The sequence below is a fragment of the Hypanus sabinus genome, chromosome 14, assembly GCF_030144855.1.
Source record: "Hypanus sabinus isolate sHypSab1 chromosome 14, sHypSab1.hap1, whole genome shotgun sequence".
Classification (NCBI taxonomy): Eukaryota; Metazoa; Chordata; class Chondrichthyes; order Myliobatiformes; family Dasyatidae; genus Hypanus; species Hypanus sabinus.
In genome coordinates, this window is record NC_082719.1 from 59,534,005 (window position 1) to 59,553,790 (window position 19,786).

The 19,786-nt window shown below is 39.4% G+C and overlaps 1 protein-coding gene across 1 annotated transcript in view; it reads right to left on the minus strand.

Moving 5' to 3' along the window:
• Positions 1–19,786, minus strand: part of mtus1b (microtubule associated tumor suppressor 1b) — a 128,246-nt gene that overhangs the window by 88,544 nt on the left and 19,916 nt on the right. Inside the window, exons 5-7 of the mRNA XM_059988636.1 lie at positions 18,349–18,550; positions 2,978–3,163; positions 312–443 (exon numbers count right to left, since the gene is read on the minus strand). Coding sequence (XP_059844619.1) covers positions 312–443; positions 2,978–3,163; positions 18,349–18,550 — 520 coding nt within the window. The remainder of the gene's footprint in view (positions 1–311; positions 444–2,977; positions 3,164–18,348; positions 18,551–19,786) is intronic.

Sequence of the window (19,786 nt, forward strand, 5' to 3'; positions counted from 1 at the left end):
ATTATTTTCTAACAAAATGCAACAGCCTTAGCATGGAAGATTAACAAACAACCAGCTTCAATTCCTAAACCTTTGGAACTCCTTTCAGGTCAAGTCATTTGAGCACCCAGTAACAAGTTCAACAAATCCAGTAAAAGTGATGTTCATTTTCACTCTACACAATTGCATGAAGTTTGGCAGCAAAAGAATCCAACATCCCAATATAAATGGTTCCAACCAAATTCTGAAATCCAGGGCATGCATATATAATATTGAGCACACCACAAAACTATACTGTTTTCACTCAATATCGTTTAAATGAATATATATACCTTTGCATGGGGTCTTGACAGATGCAGATTTATTTTTTAGTTCTGAAACATACTGATTTTGAATGCGGTTGGCACATGCAGAGAGTAAACGTTCTCTTGAAGCATCTCTGTGATGAACTGAGGCAACTGCAGCTAGAGGGGAGGGAAAGAATGTTGGAAGCAACTTCCATTTTTGTTTACAATTGCACAATTAGTATTTACTGAACTGCACAAGACAGATCTTAAATATAGAAGACTTACTAGTATTGCCAACTTAGCCTGATGATTTATTCCACTGTTAGAAATACCTAGCACCAGAATATTATTCCAAACTTCAAAAAAGCATTTTAATAACTGCTTAGCAGTAGATACATGCTATTGTACTGCAAGTTCATGAGCAATTTTCTCATGTGCACATTAAACCACAGTAAAGCAGATTTAGCATCACATGGTATTTCGACCCAGTTTAAACACACACGAATTATTTGCAAAGTCCAAGATTTACTAATCACAAATCTTCAATGCAACTATATTAATTAGTGTTGCCGACTTAAAAATTCACCAGCTCTACTTTTTTCCAACAAGACTAATTTAATTCTGTTGAAACAAATACCTTCCAGCAGAAACGGGTAAAATTGAGACCCAAAATTTCTACTCAAAAACCCTTTCTAATAAGAACTATTGATATATCTGTTCACTTCTGACCAAACAAATCTAACAATTAAATTTTCAAATCTGACTTAATTAGTCCATGTTACCTTAAAACCAGACTTGATATAAATAAAAAAATAATTTTAGGAGCATTTTCCAAATTATGTGCTAGCTAAGCAAAAGCAGGTTCTTTTTTTTTCATTTTAGGATGAAATTGACAAATGGAAGCAGTTATTGCTGCACAAATCACATGAGGAGGCAGTACCAGGACACGATTTTGAAAATCAAAGCTCCGAAATCAAAGCACCTCCCAGCTCATGAAGCTACACCTTGGATTTATAATTTTGGTTAAAGCTTTGCAGATTTAATCCATTAAAATTCATAGTTCTTTGTTGGAATGCAAGCACTTTGTTCTGCTTGCAGCCATCAGCCTTTTGTTGTGCATTGGAGTATTCATGCAGTAACCATTTCACACATTTGTTATTTACTAAGGTTTGTCAGTGCATCTCGCAGAAAAAACAGAAATAAACATTTTCTTAATTGCCTTAAGGGCTTCAATTCATTCTTAACCAGTGACATCACAAAGGGAACTGGTCCCAAAGGAATCCATCTACTTATGCAGTAATTTTTCTCTACCATCACAGAAGAATGCAACTGCTTTTGTACTGCCATTCTCCATCTTGCAGCTATGCAAAACCTTACAATTAAGATTTGAAGCAAGTAAAATTCACAATTCAAACTCCAAATGAGTTAAAATAAAACCTTATTTTTAGAAACACTTAACTTACTTTTGAAGTGCTGATATTTAGGTCGACCAATGAAGACTGCTAACAAAGGAACAATACAAAAACTATAAGATCCAATTAATAGAAAGGTCACAAACATGACATCACTACGACTTCCTGAAGTGTTTGGTGGAACCAGTGTCGAATTAGAGAAAATATGTGGAGAAAAAGTGGTATGAGTGCAGCTTCGAAGTCCTCCTGGTATAGTCATTGAAATGGTCCAAAAACAAGCAGACGCAGAAGTAACATTTCACCCTTGCTCATGCTGCCATTTCCTACACTGACCCTCAGTGAAATAGAGTGGAAATAAAGTAATTTGCTAGGCATGCCTGTGTGCTGTGCTCCAGCTACACACGCACAAAGAGACGGCCAATCAAAAAAGGAAACAAAGAGCGGCAGCATATAGAGTACAAGCTTCTTTCATTGAAAAATTGCCCTTAGATGCATTTACGCTGCATTCCTGATGCCTGGTCCAGAGCCAAAAATTCTGAAATCATGGAGCAAATTTCTACAATATACATGTTTTGTAGATATTTTCTTGTTTTTTTTTTGTTGGAGAACAGTGCATCACAACTGTACACCGTAGCTGGTCTTTGTTCCAGGGTGCTGTGCTGTTTATTTCTTACAGCACAGTATTCAAGCATGCGTTTAAACTAGTGACACCAGAAAACAACTAACAAATTCTTGAAATCCTTTTCTATTTCAGCTGGATGCTGTCAAACAATCAAACTCATTAAACTGAGAGCAAATGTAATCTGATCCTCAAGACATGCTTATTTCATTAGACAACAAGACTAACATTACTGCAACTGCTATCTGCTTATGCATAACATTGATCATTGCTGCACTACAAATAATAAGGGTCATATGACCAACTGTACCCCTCACCAGTTCTGCACAATTATTGCCCTGATGTAACTCTTAAATTTGCTCCCAAATGAAGCAGTGTTTTCCAGCCCATTTCAGGAATCCTGCAGTCAAGCAAATTAATTAGAGGCGCAATAATCAATGAAAGATAGATCTGTTTGAATTGACATTTCAGCAGTTTGCATGGTCTGCAAACTCAGAAAAAAAAGCTTTACTGGTTTAAGGAACACATGCCCTTGTAAAGCATCTGCATTAGTGCATTTGAAGTAAATATGTAACCTTGGCAGGTTGCTGTAGAAATATCCAAAGCCCAAAGTATTGCTTAATACCAAATAAATTGTATGTCCAAACAGGTTAGATAGGTGTAAGAGGAGGGACACTCACCTCTACTACTGCAAGTGCTCTGAATTGATACACTACTGCTGTTTGATGATATGCTATTAACTCGTTTCAACCCAGAAGTGGGAACAGGCAGTTTAGAGTTGAATGTACCTTTTGCTGTTTTACATCCCAAGTTTGAAGTGGCTTTAACTGATCCAAGCCTTGGTTTTGAAGCAGCTTTTTGTTCCTCTGGAAGAGAAAATAAAATTGCATAAGCCAACTGCAGCAAGCTTGACCACGTACAAATAAGCTGGAGGAACTCAGCAAAAAAAAATAAAAACACAAAATGCTGGCAGAACTCAGCAGGATACTGTCTGGCCTGCTGAGTTCTGCCAGCATTTTGTGTTTTTATTTTTTTTAATTTCCAGCATCTGCAGATTCACTCATGTTGCCTCTGGAGGAACTCAGATCAGGCAGCATCTGTGGAAACAAGCAGTCAATGTCTCGGCGCGAAACATTGACTGCTCGTTTCCTCAGATGCTGCCCGAACTGCTGAATTCCTCCAGCTTGTTTGTACGTGTTGATTTGACCACAGCATCTGCAGTGTACTTTGTGTTAGCAAGCTTGACCATTTTGTTCCTGATCTTGCCCAAGGTGCAGTCAGGTACCAGAACTTTTTATATACCCATATAAAAAGTGACAGACTTAGCATAACAAATATTTACGGGCTAACCCCTATTGACATCAATTGACCTGAGATTGAGAGTGTAAACAGCTTCAAGTTCCTCGGCATCCACATCACTGAGGACCTCATATGGTCTGTACACATCAGCTATGTGGTGAAAAAGGCACAACAGCACCTTGTTCACCTCAGATTTTTGATGAAGTTTGGTAGGAGCCCCCAAATCCAAAGAACTTTCTACAGGGGCACAACTGACAGCATCCTGACTGTCTGCATCACTGCCTGGCACGGGATCTATATTTCCCTTAATTACAGGATTCTGCAGAGTGATGCAGAGAGCCCAGCACATCTGTAGTTGTCAACTTTTCATGATTCAGGACATTTACAAGGATAGGTGTGTAAAAAGGGACCCAAGTCATCCCAACCACAATCTATTCCAGCTGCTACCATCCAGGAAGCAGTACTGCAGCATAAAAGCCAGGACTAACAGGCTCCGGGACAGCTTCTTCCACCAGGCCATCGACTGATGAACTCACACTGATCTGCGTGTAGTCTATATTACATTGACTGTTCTAGTTATTATGAATTATTATAAATTATGATTGTACATGGCACATTTAGATGGAGGTGTAACGTTAAGATTTTTACTCCTCATAAATGTGAAGGATCTAAGAAATAAAGTCAATTCAATTCAATTCAATATGAGGAAATCTGCAGATGCTGGAAATTCAACACACACAAAATGCTGGTGGAACGCAGCAGGCCAGGCAGCATCTATAGGAAGAAGCACTGCTGACGTCTTGGCCCGAAACGTCGACAGTGCTTCTTCCTATAGATACTGCCTGGCCTGCTGCATTCCACCAGCATTTTGTGTGTTGCTCAATTCAATATGAACTCGATGGAGTTGCTGTTAAGTGCCTTCATCGCTCCCTATCAAGAATAGAAGCTGTCCTTGAGCCTGGTGGTACATGCTTCAGGTTCTTGTATCTTCTGCCCAGTGGGAGAGGGGAGAATGTCTGGGGTAGGTAGGGTCTTTGTCTTCTCACTGCCTCGGTAAAGCAGTCAGCATAATCAGAGTCCGTAGAGGGGAGGTTGATTCCTGTGACGTGCTGAGTTGGGTCTACAACTCTCTGCAGTTTATTATGGTCATGTGCAGAGTAGTTACCGTGGCTAGTCAATTTGCATCCAGACACTGCTATCCATAGAGTATCAATTTAAAAATTAAGAGTTTATGGGGACATGTTGAATTTCAGTTGCCTCCTGTTCAGTTTTTCTATGTTTCTGTGGTTCCTGGGAGGCATTGGTGAGATTTCTTGACATAGTTGGACCAGGACACAATATTGATGATATTCACACCTAAAAACTTGAATGTCACTGTAGACAAAAGCATGTGCACCACCCCTTTACTGAAATCAATGAGCAACTCCTTCATTGCTCTTTTGTCAATGACCAAGGATGTCCATGTTTAAGTTTACTAGTGTTCAAGGTGAAAAAAATATACTCAACTTAAAAAAAAATCCTTTCAGTCCGGTTTGCTGCAGTCAAATAATTTTCCAAGTCTCAAATACTGGAAGCCCAATTCAACAATGAAGTTGTCCAATGATGTAAAATCTTAATTTTAGCAATTTCTTTTCCCCCAGAAGTTGCATTCTACAGTGCCCCAACACATCTCTTCCTTAACAGCTCTCAAGATTTATTAACCTCTTGCAAAATAGTATGTGTGAACAATTTTATGTCCCTATTTTCATATTTTCCTTATCACCCACTTGTTGCAAAATGTGACAATTATACAGAGGTACGGGGGGGGGGGGGGGGGGGGGGTTTGAGAAACCTATCAATAGAAGATGCACTTTTTAAAAAAAAATGGAAATGTTGGCAAATTCTACTTGTGTCCTAGTCCAAGTTATTCTGTCTTATTCACATAACACATTTCAAGCAATCTACTGCATTTCTTCAAATTTCCAAAGTTGAACTTTACTGAGAAAGGGTGCATGATGCCCAGAAAAAAAATTAGTTCTGTCACCATGAACACAACTTGATAAACAAAATGGATTAAGGAGGGCAGAGACAAGGTTGTAGAGTACCCTGCCAGTTGAAGCTGGGCACAGTGAAAACTTCAAGAAAAATAATCAGTTAAATATTTGAACACTATACACTCTCCAGAAGATATTAGTCAATCACAAATGAGAACAGGGCATTACATTTTAATTAACAAAATCATGGTGAGACCCAATTTCATATCTTTGGTCGCATGCCTGTACTTTAGATAAATTAATCTTATCAATTAGCAAAAACAGGAGGAATTTAAACTTCAACATCCTTTAAGCATAACATCGTTTTCACATCTTATCCCAATCAGGGTGTAGATTACTCTTCCCAGAGTATTGGGGGAATAAAACTAATTGAATACATCTTTAAAAGTTCCGATCCCAATATGGTTATAAGCAGCTTTTAGCTGAAGTCATCTTCAAGCAACTTTCAGCCTTCAATGCGTTACAGGAATACTTTTCCTCAGCTTAATTCAAACTCTGCGATTGTTCTGACATCACACTTATGCACAATAATAACTCTCCTTTCCCATCAATATCATAACATAAGCATCAATCCAGAGCAGTAGATCACTCAGCCCCTCAAGTCTTTTCTGCCTTTCAACAGGATCATCTCTACCACATTTATTTCCTCAGTACAATGCTGCCCTTCAGTAACTTTTGAAGCTTGAGTGCTTTTGAAAACCAAGTTCCAAGGAGCAAATATCACCAATTGCCAGTCATGATTCAAACACAGCCAAAATTGATCTAAAGATTCAATGTATACAACCCTTAGATTCTTCTTCCCACAGACAGCCACAAAACAAAGAAAACCATGGAACCTGTTCAAAGAAAAATAACCCCTAACTCACAAAAACGACGGTGTGTAAATGACAAAAACAAGCAAAACATATATACAACTACAAAGACAACAAAAACAGTTCAGGAATGTTCAGTTCAATCTAGCACTATAAGTCATTAGTTGAAGGCCACAGAATCAGTTTGTCCCCAAATTAGCACAAGGTAGCATGAAAAGGAGCAACCAGAAACATCATAACATGAACGACAGAGTCCAATCCACAAATCGTGCCGATTAAACCTTGCTCAAGACCCTGGCAGCATTGAGCAAGAAAGAGAGAGTGATCGAATACAGGCACCTTCCTCTAGCAAGTTGAGAGACCGATCACATATAGTTGATGGCACTGAACACCCGCTTGCCTTCCACTCTCGTCCATGTTAATTTTCAGTCTTCCTCGACATGTTAATTGGTGAGATCAGTGAGAAATTGAGTCAATCATGGGCTTGCACCCCATCTCCAAGACACACACTTCACTCAAAACTTCATCGAACTTCCTCAGAGACAGCAAAGCTCAAGATTAATCAATTGGCCTGAAAATATACCATCAAAATGTAATCGCAGACTCCAATAGTACCAGAATCATTCTCTCTACTCCCCCAGGAGGCTGAAAAAATTTGGCATCTGCCAACTCTTAGCAAATTTTAAATCGATGTACCATAGAAAGCATCCTCCCTGAATGCATTATGGGAATTGCTCTGCCCATGACCGCAAAAAAAAAACTGGAGTTGTGGACACAGCCTCCATTCTATGAACTGTCAACACGCCTGGATTCCTCAGTAAATGACCAATATAATCACCCACCACAGACACTCTTCTCCCTCATGTCTGAAAATGCTCTGCCTTAATGTTCTAAGACTACTGAATGGTTCTGCGTGTAAGATGCACTCTTGACCTCACAATCCATCTCATTATGATCTTGCACCTTTATTGTCTACCTACACTGCACTCTGTAGCTGAAACTTTATTCTGCATTCCATTTTTTCTTGTACTACCTCTATGCACTGTGATGAATTAACCTGTACGAACAGTATGTGAGATGAGCCTTTCACTGCAGCTTGTTTCATACTTTTTTTTATTATTGGTTGCAATCCAATCCTTAATGCTGGATTCTCCCACAACATGTACCCTGTGATAACCATGAAGGGTCTTGTATATTCTATAGATTATTATTTTTATATATACATACATACACACACACACATCAAAAGTGCACCTAGCATTTTAATAATGTAGCTTTTCTGAAGATTATTCTTCACTTCAGCATTAATCCAGAATTGCTATAATTAAATAGAAAATGCTCTCCCTGTTTAATTTACACTTAAAATATTTTCCTACAAAGTAACTAACTGCTTAACAAGGAATACTTGGCCTCTTTCACTTTCACCCCACCCCCCCAGACAGATACACTATCTGGTATTTGTGTCAGTTACTTAATACTGATTTTAGAATCAATTCCAAACTCCATTCCAGGTAGCAACAACTTCTAATGGTGCTACACTCTACTTCAATGAACTTCTCAGTTGGGCACAATTACAAGTTATATTCACTATGGCTTCACTCCCTATAAAGGCTGGAGATGACACGGGGAAGGAGGGAAGAAAGAGAATTCATGGTGTCTGTTAAGACACTTTTTGTTTAGCATAACTAGAGCATCCTTTCCAAGGGCTCTGTCTAAATAACTTCTAATTATATAATTTCCAACAGTCCAAAACTGTTAGGGCAATATCGCAATCACAGCACTACATAAATTGCAGGGGTTCAGATACATCATCTCTCAGCATACATTTCCAAACCTTTGTTTTCACAGGGCATGAAGAGATAAGACCATAACGATATAGAAGCAGAATTAGGCCACTTGGCCCATCAAGCTTGCTCTGCTATTTCATCATGGCCAATCCATTTCTCTCAGCACCAATCTCCTGACTTCTCACCCTGACTAATCAAGAGTCTATCAACCCGTCTTAAATATACCCAATGACTTGTCTTCCACAGCCACCTGTGGTAATGAATTCCAGATTTACCACCTCTCTGGCTAAAGAAAATCCTCACCTCCATTCTCAATAGACATCTCTCTATTGAGACAGGGTCCTCTGGTCTTAAGACTCCCCTACAATAGGAAATACCCTTTTCACATCCACTGAACCTCCTCTGAACTCTCCAATGTCAGCACATCCTTTCTTAGATAAGGGGCCAAAAACTGCTCTCAGTGCTCCAGTGCTCTATAAAGCCTCAACATTACATCTTTGTGTCTATATTCGAGTCCTCTCAAAATGAATGCTAACATTACATTATCTTCCTCACCACTGATTCAACCTGCAAATTCATGTTTTGGGAATCCTGCACAAGGACTCCCAAGTCCTTTTGCACCTCAGATTTTTGAATTTTCTCTCCATTTAGAAAATATTTACACTTTTTTCTTCTACCAAAGAGCAGCACCATACACTTCCCAACACTATTCCATCTGCCACTTTTTTGCCCATTCTCTTGATCTATTTAAGTCCTTCAGCAGCCTGCCTGCCTCCTCAACACTGCCTGCCCCTCTATCTTCATATCGTCTGCATACCCGGCCACAAAGCCATCAATTCTATCATCCAAATTATTGGCAGAACGTAAAAAGCAGTCCCAACACACACCCTATGGAACACCACTAGTCACCAGCAGCCAACCAGAAAAGGCTTCCTTTATTCCCAATCTCTGCCTCCTGTCTATTACCCAAAGCTCGATCCAGGCTGGTGTCTTTCCTGTAATACCATACCATTGACTCTCAACTTGTTAAGCAACCTCATGTGTGGCAACTTGCCAAAGGGCTTCTGAGAATCCAAGTACTGCATTTTTTGGTCAACTTCCAGACTTGGGACCTCAGCACTCCTTTCTTATACAGCCAACCCTGTAACTGAGCAGCCATCTTCATCCAGACAAGTTAAACAGTGTTCACGCAACATCGGAATGGGATTCAGATTAATCATGCCGTATGGTCTCATTTGCAGCAGGAATGTTATTCAGCTATAGCACATTAGTAGAAGTCAGGCAATGTACAAATGTCTACAACAATGGCAAACTAAATTTAACCTAAAATTACAAACTGGAGAGATTTTTATCCATCCAGAAAAGAACCCTCAAGTTGATCTCTCAGCTGATTCCTGGCTCAAACAGAGCAGAGCTGCAAAACAAAATAACAAATCCAAAACATAATGCAGGGCACTAAAGAATACAAATGGGCAAAGAAATAACAGAAGTAGAGCTAGAAATACTGCCAATACAACCAGTTTGGGATCTGAGAAATTATACAGGACAATGATTGAAGTTTGATAGCATGACATGATTTAACAGCTTGAATGCAGGGAACACACTGCCATGTATGGAAGACCATAAGCAGGAGAGTAATGCCCTGGTTAAGATTTTTACTGCTAATTCTGTAGGGTATTTCATTTAGTAGCTTTCTTTAGAAGCAGTGTGCTCTGCTGGTAGTGTTTGGGTTTCAGTTAAAGATAAGGGGCTGTGATGTTCAACTTAGGAATGTTGTGCCAGCCAATTAGGATGGTGGAACTGGGAGAAAGCTGAGCAGAGAGAGATTTGTGATGGACACTGGTGGGGTTCGTGGTCTTTTTGGCAAGAGATGGAGAGAGGAAAAAATTGGGAGACAGCTGTAGGATTCGATCCAATGGGAAGATGCAATTGCAAGGGGTGCTTCACAATTCAAAGGTGTCCAAGATGGAAAATTCTACTGGTGATTGGTGATGAGAATGTGGCACCATGAGTGATAGTCATACCCAGCTTTTGGAAAGATACGAGCTCCAACTGTGCACATTCAGACTAGTTTAATTGGAATGGGCACTTTTTTTTCTTTTCCTCTTAATAACTGGTTGATAAAACTGAAATTAGTAAATACACTTTCATTATAATTGCACACGGTGTACAATCTGTTATTTCTTGCCAACGGATAATTGCATATGAGCAGTTCACTCAGACCCCACATAGCGCTGATTTGTTATGTGGTCATTCAATTCGTTATTGAATTTTAATTTTTTTTTAATGACAAAAATTCATTCTGAACAACATTTAAAACTTCTCAAGAGTGGCCGTCATTACAATCAGCCAATGAGAGCGCTTTACTCATGCTCTGAGCCACTCTCAGCCAATCACGTTATTAGTTCACGCTCTGCCTCCCCTGTATATGTAAACTTTCTTGCACCCTCGCCAATTTATTCCATTTTTCCCCCCCCACCCATGATGTCTGGAAAATGGCCTGCAACTTTCAGTGAGGGTGGTACATCTAAGGTGGCTGGGAAAAGCATTAGCATGGATGTGAAACTACAAGTGATATGGCGTGAGGATGTCAGTGATGGTAATGCTGAAGAGTTACTGCATTCTCAGGATGAGAGCCTCAATAACAAACAGCTTCGAGAATCGGCAGAACAACGTATCTTGGGAGAACCTAAGGACATGAATGGAGAAGAGAAAACACCAGCAAGTCACCACAAATTCGTCAGCACAAGCATCACCACGATCACAAAAATCATGGACTAGCTTATCGATAACAACCCTGACTGGGAGCAAAGCAATAAGGCAGAGAGATGTTCTCAACATGATTTCTTGCTACTGAGAACTGCTTCAAGAGAGAAACCTTAAGGTAGTCAAATCTTGATGCCTACTTGAAGGCTGCGGCAAAGTTCGAGGAGGACCCACAGCCTGGTCCTCCCGAGATGTAACCACCAGCCTCTCTCTTCCTCTTCCGCTGCTGCTGCAATGCCTTGCTGCTCCCTTAATGTTCAGCTTAGGCTTACTTGTGTTTGTTACTCCACTGCTTGTTACAGGTGGCCCCCATTTTTCAAATGTTCGCTTTACAACAGCTTGCTGTTACGAAAGACCTACATTAGTACCTGTTTTTGCTAACCAGAGAGAATTTTCACTTTTACAAAAAAGGACACCCACTTTATACGTGTGTTTATCCCGAGAAAGACTACCATGACTGTGAAGCCTTGTGTGGGCAGTTGTGGGTGCATGCGTGTATGTGCCTATTTTATTTTTCTTTAAATCGATTTTGGCTCGCTGTCTTCCCGATTCTGATAAGTGAAACTACACCGTACATACAATATTTCTACTTTATATAGGCTGTGTACTTATCATATCATTCCTGCTATGTTATTTTAGGTTTTATGTGCTATTTGGTATGATTTGGTAGGTTATTTTTTGGGTCTGGGAACGCTCAAAAATTTTCCCCATATAAATTAATGCTAATTGCTTCTTCGATTTATGACATTTCAGCTTACAAACAGTTTCATAGGAACACTCTACCTTCGGCTAGTGGGGAAAACCTGTACTTAGTGTGAATACAAAATATCATGCATCTGGGTTTTGATTTTTTAAAATCAAGTATACATGTCTATTTACATAATGTTATAATGACCCCGCATTGCACTGATATACATGGTGTCCCACCTCTGAGGAATGCATCTTCAGCATCTGAGTGTATTTACACAGCATTCACTCAAATCAGGGCTCCATTAATCCTACTGACTCTAGACATGTATTGTTTGACTGCTTTCTAACAGCTGAGTCCGGTGGCTGTTAGCAGAGCCAGCTAACAAGTCAAGTTTCTATATATGCCCAATGTGGGGGCTTCAGGAGTAATCAGGAGAAAGCAGTAATTATAACAAAAATTGTACAAAAAAAAATGAGGAAAAGCTATTCAAGCAAAAAGGCAGAAAGGCATAAGAATAGTGAGCACCACAATAGTACATTTACCAAATCAAACTGTATTACCATGTTTGGACTTCATTACATCTACTTCTATAACTGCAGCTAGTTGAGTGTAAGTGATAAAATTGATTGGCGTGTCACCTAGGCAATTACTGAACTTCATGTTTTAATACTATATCCAGAGTTGCAAAAGAAAACCTCGTTTTCTTAGCTACACATTTAGACTCCAGTTTTATCAGCATTTCCTTTTGGATAACCTTAAAAGACTAAAATCCAGGTCAACATTCCCCTATCTGGACTGGAGCTTATTTTATCTGCTTTACCATAGGCAAATGACAAATTGATGCATCAGAATCTTCCAAACGTCTTTTTGACAGATGCAAGTTTAAGAAAGTTTATATAAATCAACACTAGATTTTCAGATGTTCAATTTTTAGTTTGCTTAAAAATTCCAAGGGCTTATTTAACAAAACGCCCTCACTGAATGTCATTGACCTGCCTCTCCAGAATTCATGAAAAGGGAATTTAGTGAGTAACCATGGTAATAATCGCAAGATTCGTGATACCCAAAAGCATTGTATTAAGTGTCTGTTGTTACTAGTTGCAAATTCAACTGTGCTAAAAATATGCCTCATCAAAACATGGAAAAGTGCAGCACACTTAATATTTGTATCTGGACAATAACAGAAATTAATCATACTCTACCACATTTTCACCACTTTGTACAAATAATTCTACTTCACGCCACCCACTGGCACTGTCCAGAATTGCAATGATAGGAATATGGTAAACAAACTTTGTTGTGCAATTATCTGATGCCCAAATTAATCCATTTAATTTAAATAAATTTAAATAGCTTGAAGTAACACTGACACATAGAATTCCAAAAGGTGGCTCACATGCCAATTATTAGTGGTCACTCCATCTTTCAGCTGCTTTAAGTGATAGAATTCTTCGTCCTTACCTACCACTCCACGAGTCTCTGCATTCAGCCTTTCATTCTTCACAGCTTCCCATCTCCAAAGGAAGCCTACCACCAAACACATTCATCTCTTCCCCCACTCTCAGCTTTCCACACGTATTGCTCCCTCCACAATTCCCTTGCCCATTCATCCCTCCCCACTAATCTCCCTCCCAATACTTACCCTGGCAAGCAGTCAAGGTGCTACATCTGCCCATTCACCACTTCCACCTCCATTCAGGGAAGTGACCAGTCCCTCCAAGCAAGACTTCACCTGCAAATCTGTTGGAGTTGTCTACTGTACCCAGTGCTCCCAATACAGAATCCTGTACATCGGAGGGCCCGCTGTAAACTGAGAGACCGCTTCATCGAGCACCTTCACTCCATCCACCAAAAGCAGAATGTTCCATTTTCACAATATTCCAGCTCCAACATGTTGGTGCACAACCACCTCATGCAATGATAAGGCCACCCTCAGGGTGGAGGAGTACATATTACATTCTGTCTGGGTAGCCTCTAACCTGAACATGAACATTAATTTTTCCTCTAGTTTAAAAAAATTCGCTCCCCAGCCACTCTTCTAAACCCCACTCTGGCCTTTTACCTCTTGTCTACCTGCCTATCACCCCTCCCACCCCACATCCCTCTTTCCCTTTTGCCCACGGACCACTCTGCTCTCCCATTAAATTCCTTCAGCTCCAGCCCTTTAACCCTTCCCTCAACTGGCTTCACTTAACAACTTCTAGCTACCCTTATTCCCCTCCCCCCCTCTTTTTATTCTAATATCACCCCCATTCTTTCTAGTCCTGAAGAGACTTGGCCCGAAATGTTGACTATTTGTTCACTTCCAGAGTTGCTGTGTGATCTGCTAAGTACCTCCAGCATTTTGTGCACGTTTCTTTGGATTTCCAGCATCTGCAGAATTTCTTGTGTTTGTAATCCTTCCAGTTTGATGTTTTCTTGTACTTGTGAAGGTGCCATGTTCCATTAACCAAAAATTCAGCCAATTCTCTTTTAGGAATTGATTGCATATTACAGAATTCCAACATAGTCCAACTATTCTACAGAACCTGCTTCAGTAGAAAGTGACAGATCACTAAATTCTGTCTGTTCATGTTAAATAGTAGAAGGTTGCAACCCAGATTAGAACATTACTGTAAGCAAATGGAAATAAGTTTTAGTCGATCCTCCTTAGTTGAAATCTTCGGCATTGACACAGCAAACAATTTCTCCGGGAAAGAAGTGTGGCAACAAATCATTGTCAGTTACTTGCTACTTTTACCCTTTTACAGTGGATGGTATTTCGAACAGATTTATCTAACCCAAAGAGCCAAAGGACTAAATGACTCTACAAAAATGTAACAACAGAAATTACCCAATATAGCACGTTTTATCCTCAGTGTATTAAAACACCTTGTAACTATGGATTACTTCAAATACAAATATTTTGAAAACAAAGCTAATTTTCAAACAAGGTACCATGAATATTAGAATAAATCATTGGCCGTGACTTACATTGACATGCCCAACAATAGACAATAAACAGACATCTTATTTGTCTTTTGAGGAAACGTTCTAAAACTGTTGTTAAACCCTCAGGGCGGAGGAGCAATACCTTATATTCACCCTGTGTAGCCTCTAAACAGATGACAAGTAGAGATTTCTCCTTCCGATAAAAAAAATTTCATCTGCCTTACATCTTCTAATCCCCACTCTGGCCCCTTACCTTTTCTCACCTGCCTATCAACTCCCCCTGGTGTCCCCTTTCTCCTATGGTCCACTCTCCTCTGCTATCAGATTCCTTCATCTCCAGCCCACCTGGCTTCATCTATCAACTTCTAGCTATTCTTCCCCTCCCCCAGTATTTAATTCTGGCAACTTCCCCCCTCCTTTCCAATCCTGAAGGGCTTTAGCCTGAAACACTGAATGATCCTGGACTTCCTTTTAGATCGCCAGCAGCTGGTAAGAGTGGGCTCCCTCACCTCTGCCCCTCAACACAGGTACCCCTCAGGCTGTGTCATAAGCCCCCTTTCTTTACTCTCTGCATACCCATGACTTTGTCCCCACCCACAGTTCTAATCTAATTAAATTTGCTGCCAATACTACATTAATTGGCCTTATTTCAAATAATAACAAGGCAGCCTACAGAGAAGTCATCACCCTGACAGTGGTGTCAACAACCTCTCCCTCAATGTCGCAACAACAAAGGAGCTAGTTGTGACTACAAGAGGAATGGAGACAGGCTCACCTCCTACGACATCAATGGATCTGGGGTTAAGAGGGTGAATAGTTCAAAGTTCCTCAGCATAAACATCACTGAGGTCTGAACATACTGGCTGTGGGGTGAAAAAAAAGCACAACAGCACCTCTTTCACTTCAGACAGTTGAAGTTTGGTATGAGCCCCGATATCCTAGAACTTTCTACAGGGGCACAATTGAGAGCATCCTGACTGGCTGCATCAATGCCAGGTATGGGAACTGCACTTTCTTCAATCACAGGTCTCTGCAGAGAGTGGTGTGGACAGCCCAGCACATCTGTAGATGTGAACTTCCCCACTATACAGGCCATTTACAAAGACAGGTGTGTAAAAGGGCCTGAAAGATCATTGGGAACCCGAGTCACCCTGACCACAAACACTTGTAGCTGGGAAATGGTACCACCACATAAAAGCCAGGACCAACATGCTCGAGGACAGCTTCTTCCACCAGATGATTAATTCATGCTGATACAATTGTATTTCTATGTTGACTGTCCTGTTGTACATATTACAAACTACTATAAATTGCACATTTAGATGGAGACATAATGTAGATTTTTACTCATGTATGTGAATGATATACTAAAGTCAATTCAATTTATTTTTCTCAATGCTGCCTGACCTGCAAATTCCTCCAGCATTTTGTATATGTTGTTAAACCTATCTTCAAGTTACATTTTTTTTCTACACACAGGAAACTACCCCCAAATGTTACCACTCATACACACTGCGTGTGCAGCTAAGTAGCTAATCACCTGCATGTCTCTGGATGTGGAAAGCATCAGGAGCATCTGGAAGAAGCCTATGCAGTCAAAGAGCAAGCACATTCTACACAGCATGCAGCTGAAGTCCAAACTAGTTCCTCACTCACCAGCGTCCCCGCTTCTGTTTCATTGACTATGCTTCCATAGTTGTGGTAACTAAAGGGCATCATGACCAAGCACATTATTTCACACCCCAACCATGAGAGCCGACAATTGATGAGATACCATATTGGATTAAATCCAACTCTGAAAGGGTTTCTAATAAACAATTATGCTTTCAGGATTTCTATCATCATTACTAATAAGGCAAAGGTAACAGTTGGCACATTTCATATGTTTAACTGCTCCAGAGAGCTACACAAGTATCAAAACACCAAGCAGCATGCTGCCATATACTCACAGTATATTGAATACCAGAGAAGAGTACTAATCATTCTCACTGGGCAGATTGCTCTGACCCAAATAGCTTCAGGTCATCAAGCTGGTAAAGCAGTTCCACCCATACAGGCATGTTTCAACTGGCCAATTACTATTTGACTCTTGGGTGGTGATGATCTTAACCAAGTACCTATTGCTGGGTAAAGTCTGGTAATTTCTATTAAATGCTAACTAAATGCAAAGTTACAATCAAAGTTTGAAACTAATTTGCAGTTTTAGTTACATCAAAAGAAACAGGCACCTCTGCCTCCTGCCCAGATTGAACAAATTTTAAAGTACTTTCCTTTTTGAAATTTAATTACTGAATACATGATACTAACAGTTCATTTGCAAAGTTATGCAAATTAAATATTTTGGGAAAATGTGCCTTAATTTCTGAAGAACAATGACTGGCTAGATTAGTGTAGCACTACAAGATTACAGAGATACAAGTTACAGCATTACTGTGGAGTCCATCTGCAAGTATTCATTACAATTAATTTATAAACCAAGTGCACATGCCTTATATTCAACCTTAACCCTGGCCTCAAATTATTTCATTTGGTTTCAATTACCAAGTTGACAAGAACTCCTTTGTTCAAAGTTCACAGAAACAAATACTTTGAACTACTAAGGCACTATTGTTCTTCAAATCAGGCAAAAAGAGCAGACGTGCAAACTAAACCCCATTACAAGAGAAAGTGCCTAACTCCAATTTGGTAGATTTAGTCACTGCAAATGAATCCTCTTTTGGATCTCAAAGAGGATCTCAAAAATTATTTGGCTTTCAATGTCAAAATTCCATTCACCAATAGAATATAGGCAATTTACTAACACAGCAATGCAAAGGAAGGAGGATATATTTAATTGCCCTGAAACATGTTAAAAGTGCTTTCAAAACTCTGGAGAAACTCATCTGATTGAAATAGAAGTAGAAAGTGCTTGAAAGTTTAGAGCAACTCAGCACCATCTGTGGAAGGAAGAGGCAACATTCCAGAAATGCTCCCCATGCTGCTTAGTATTTTCTGCTTTTAGCAACAGTAAAGTACTGGCAAATTGCCATGGCTAAGGAATCTATAAAAATATCCAGTTAAAAGGCAACGTGTGTTGAAATTGCATGGCAAGAGATTCACATTATATAGTTCAATATACAGCTAAAGTCTCTTACAAATTTCCAAAAAAGTGATTAATACTTGTTTCCAAAAAAAACAGCATTGTTGTCCAAATGTTGGGAGTTGAAAATGACTAATCATCCCTGACCTTTCATACTCAATCTTCCGAAAGAACGCTGCACAGCAAACTAAATTTCCTTTGCAGCTTTGGCTGCTATATACAGTAAATTAAATTCTTTCCAGTATGCAAACCCCAAAATTCTTTAAAGCAAAAAGGCTGTGTTATTACAACTCCTGCTTCACTAGTTTGGAATCACAAAATGCCGTCCCCACCCATTACTGCACTTAATCACTATTTACCTGCAAATATCTTGGAAAAGCTTTTGGAGCCTTTCCAAAGCTGTGAAGAATATGGATGTAGAATAGTCAAGACACATGCAAGTAGTCGCTTTTTTGGCAATGCACACCTACCACAGATTATCCTAATCCCCCTACTATTTAATATTAACATAATCCTCAAACTGAATTAGTCAACAAGCATTTTATAAGGGAGACATTATTAAGCCAAACAACATTTTAGAATTCCATATTAACTAGTGGTTTAAGAAATTGCCTACTTTGCAAAGTTCAACCCAAAATTAGTATTTAGCTTACCAAATTGCAGCAGCTGTTTATTTGTTGGACCCTGAATGACACTGGTGTGGTCATCCTTCCTCACACTTTCCAGAGACAATTTAGACACAGAAGACTGTACTCTTAATTTTGCAGATTGAGACGGCATAGGCAAGCTTCTCTTATTGCTGAACGATGGCCTCCGCCCAACTTGATCACTGAGTGCAGATTTAGTTAAAACAACCTGAAAAAAAAGGACTTCATGCAAAATAAACCTGAAATAGATCCACTTGTCTTACACAAACAAACCACTTAGGAATTATGCAAGTTTAAAATCACGGACACAAGAAACTAACATTTCTAATTCTGTCTTGTATAAACACTTACTGAATAAGGATAGTTTTTCATTAACAAGTCTTCAAGCAGATCCAATACTGCTACACATAATCAAGCCTAGCAGTCAGTGCTATAAACTAAACACAAAGAGTAACGCACTAATGTTACTTACATGGTAAGTGGTTTCACTTAAACTATGGCAATTCCAATTGAGAAATAGAAATCATTGTCAGGAAAGACATTCAAATGTTGATGACTCAAAGTTAAAATGGAAAACAAAAGCTGCAACCGTTGAGGCACACTGCCTTTGTGGATTTGATGGCTGCACAACAATTTTAAAACACATTAACAGGGAAGGGATCAAAAGAACACTGCTAAAGCCAACTGCATTGTTTTGAGCATAGACTATGAGGAAGAGGGAAGGACAAAAATATCTTATCCTCATTACAAAGTGTATAACCATTTGAGTACTGGCATTGTTTATTAACACAGCCAGGTCTCTCTGGATTAGAATACATTTACAAGGTGTAAAATTGGAAATTCAGTTGATTATATCTAGTTAGATTTAATACAAATCAGAAATTTATTTTGACAAAAGATGACAATTTGTGCAAAATAATTTTTGACTGCTCATTTAATACCAACTGTTGCTAATGATAATGATCTGTTTTGTGTCATGTTTAAACATCTCCTTCCAAAGGATAGGGACATAACCAAAATACACAAATGCTTGAACAAATTCAGAACGTTTTAAAAAAAAAGTTCAGCTATGTATTACAGACAAATCAAGATGCTGAGACTCCTGCAAACAAAAAATTGAAACCATAAACATGAGAGATTCTGCAGATGCTGGAAATCTTGAGCAACAAACTGCTGGAGAATCTCTGCAGGTCATGCAGCATCTATGGAGTGGAATAAACAGCTGGTACTTTGGGCCAAAACTTTTCATCTCATCTCAGCCAAAAGAGCCACACTATCCAATAGTTATTAGCTTCCCTGAAATAGTCCATAATTGGCACCTGTGAAGAGACTTCGCTTCTTTCCCAAAAACCACTTGGACTGATTTGAAGAGAGAAGTGACTGGTAGCAAGTTATCCCAGAATTAAAATTCTACCATTCCTGAAGGCAAAAAGCAGTACTACAG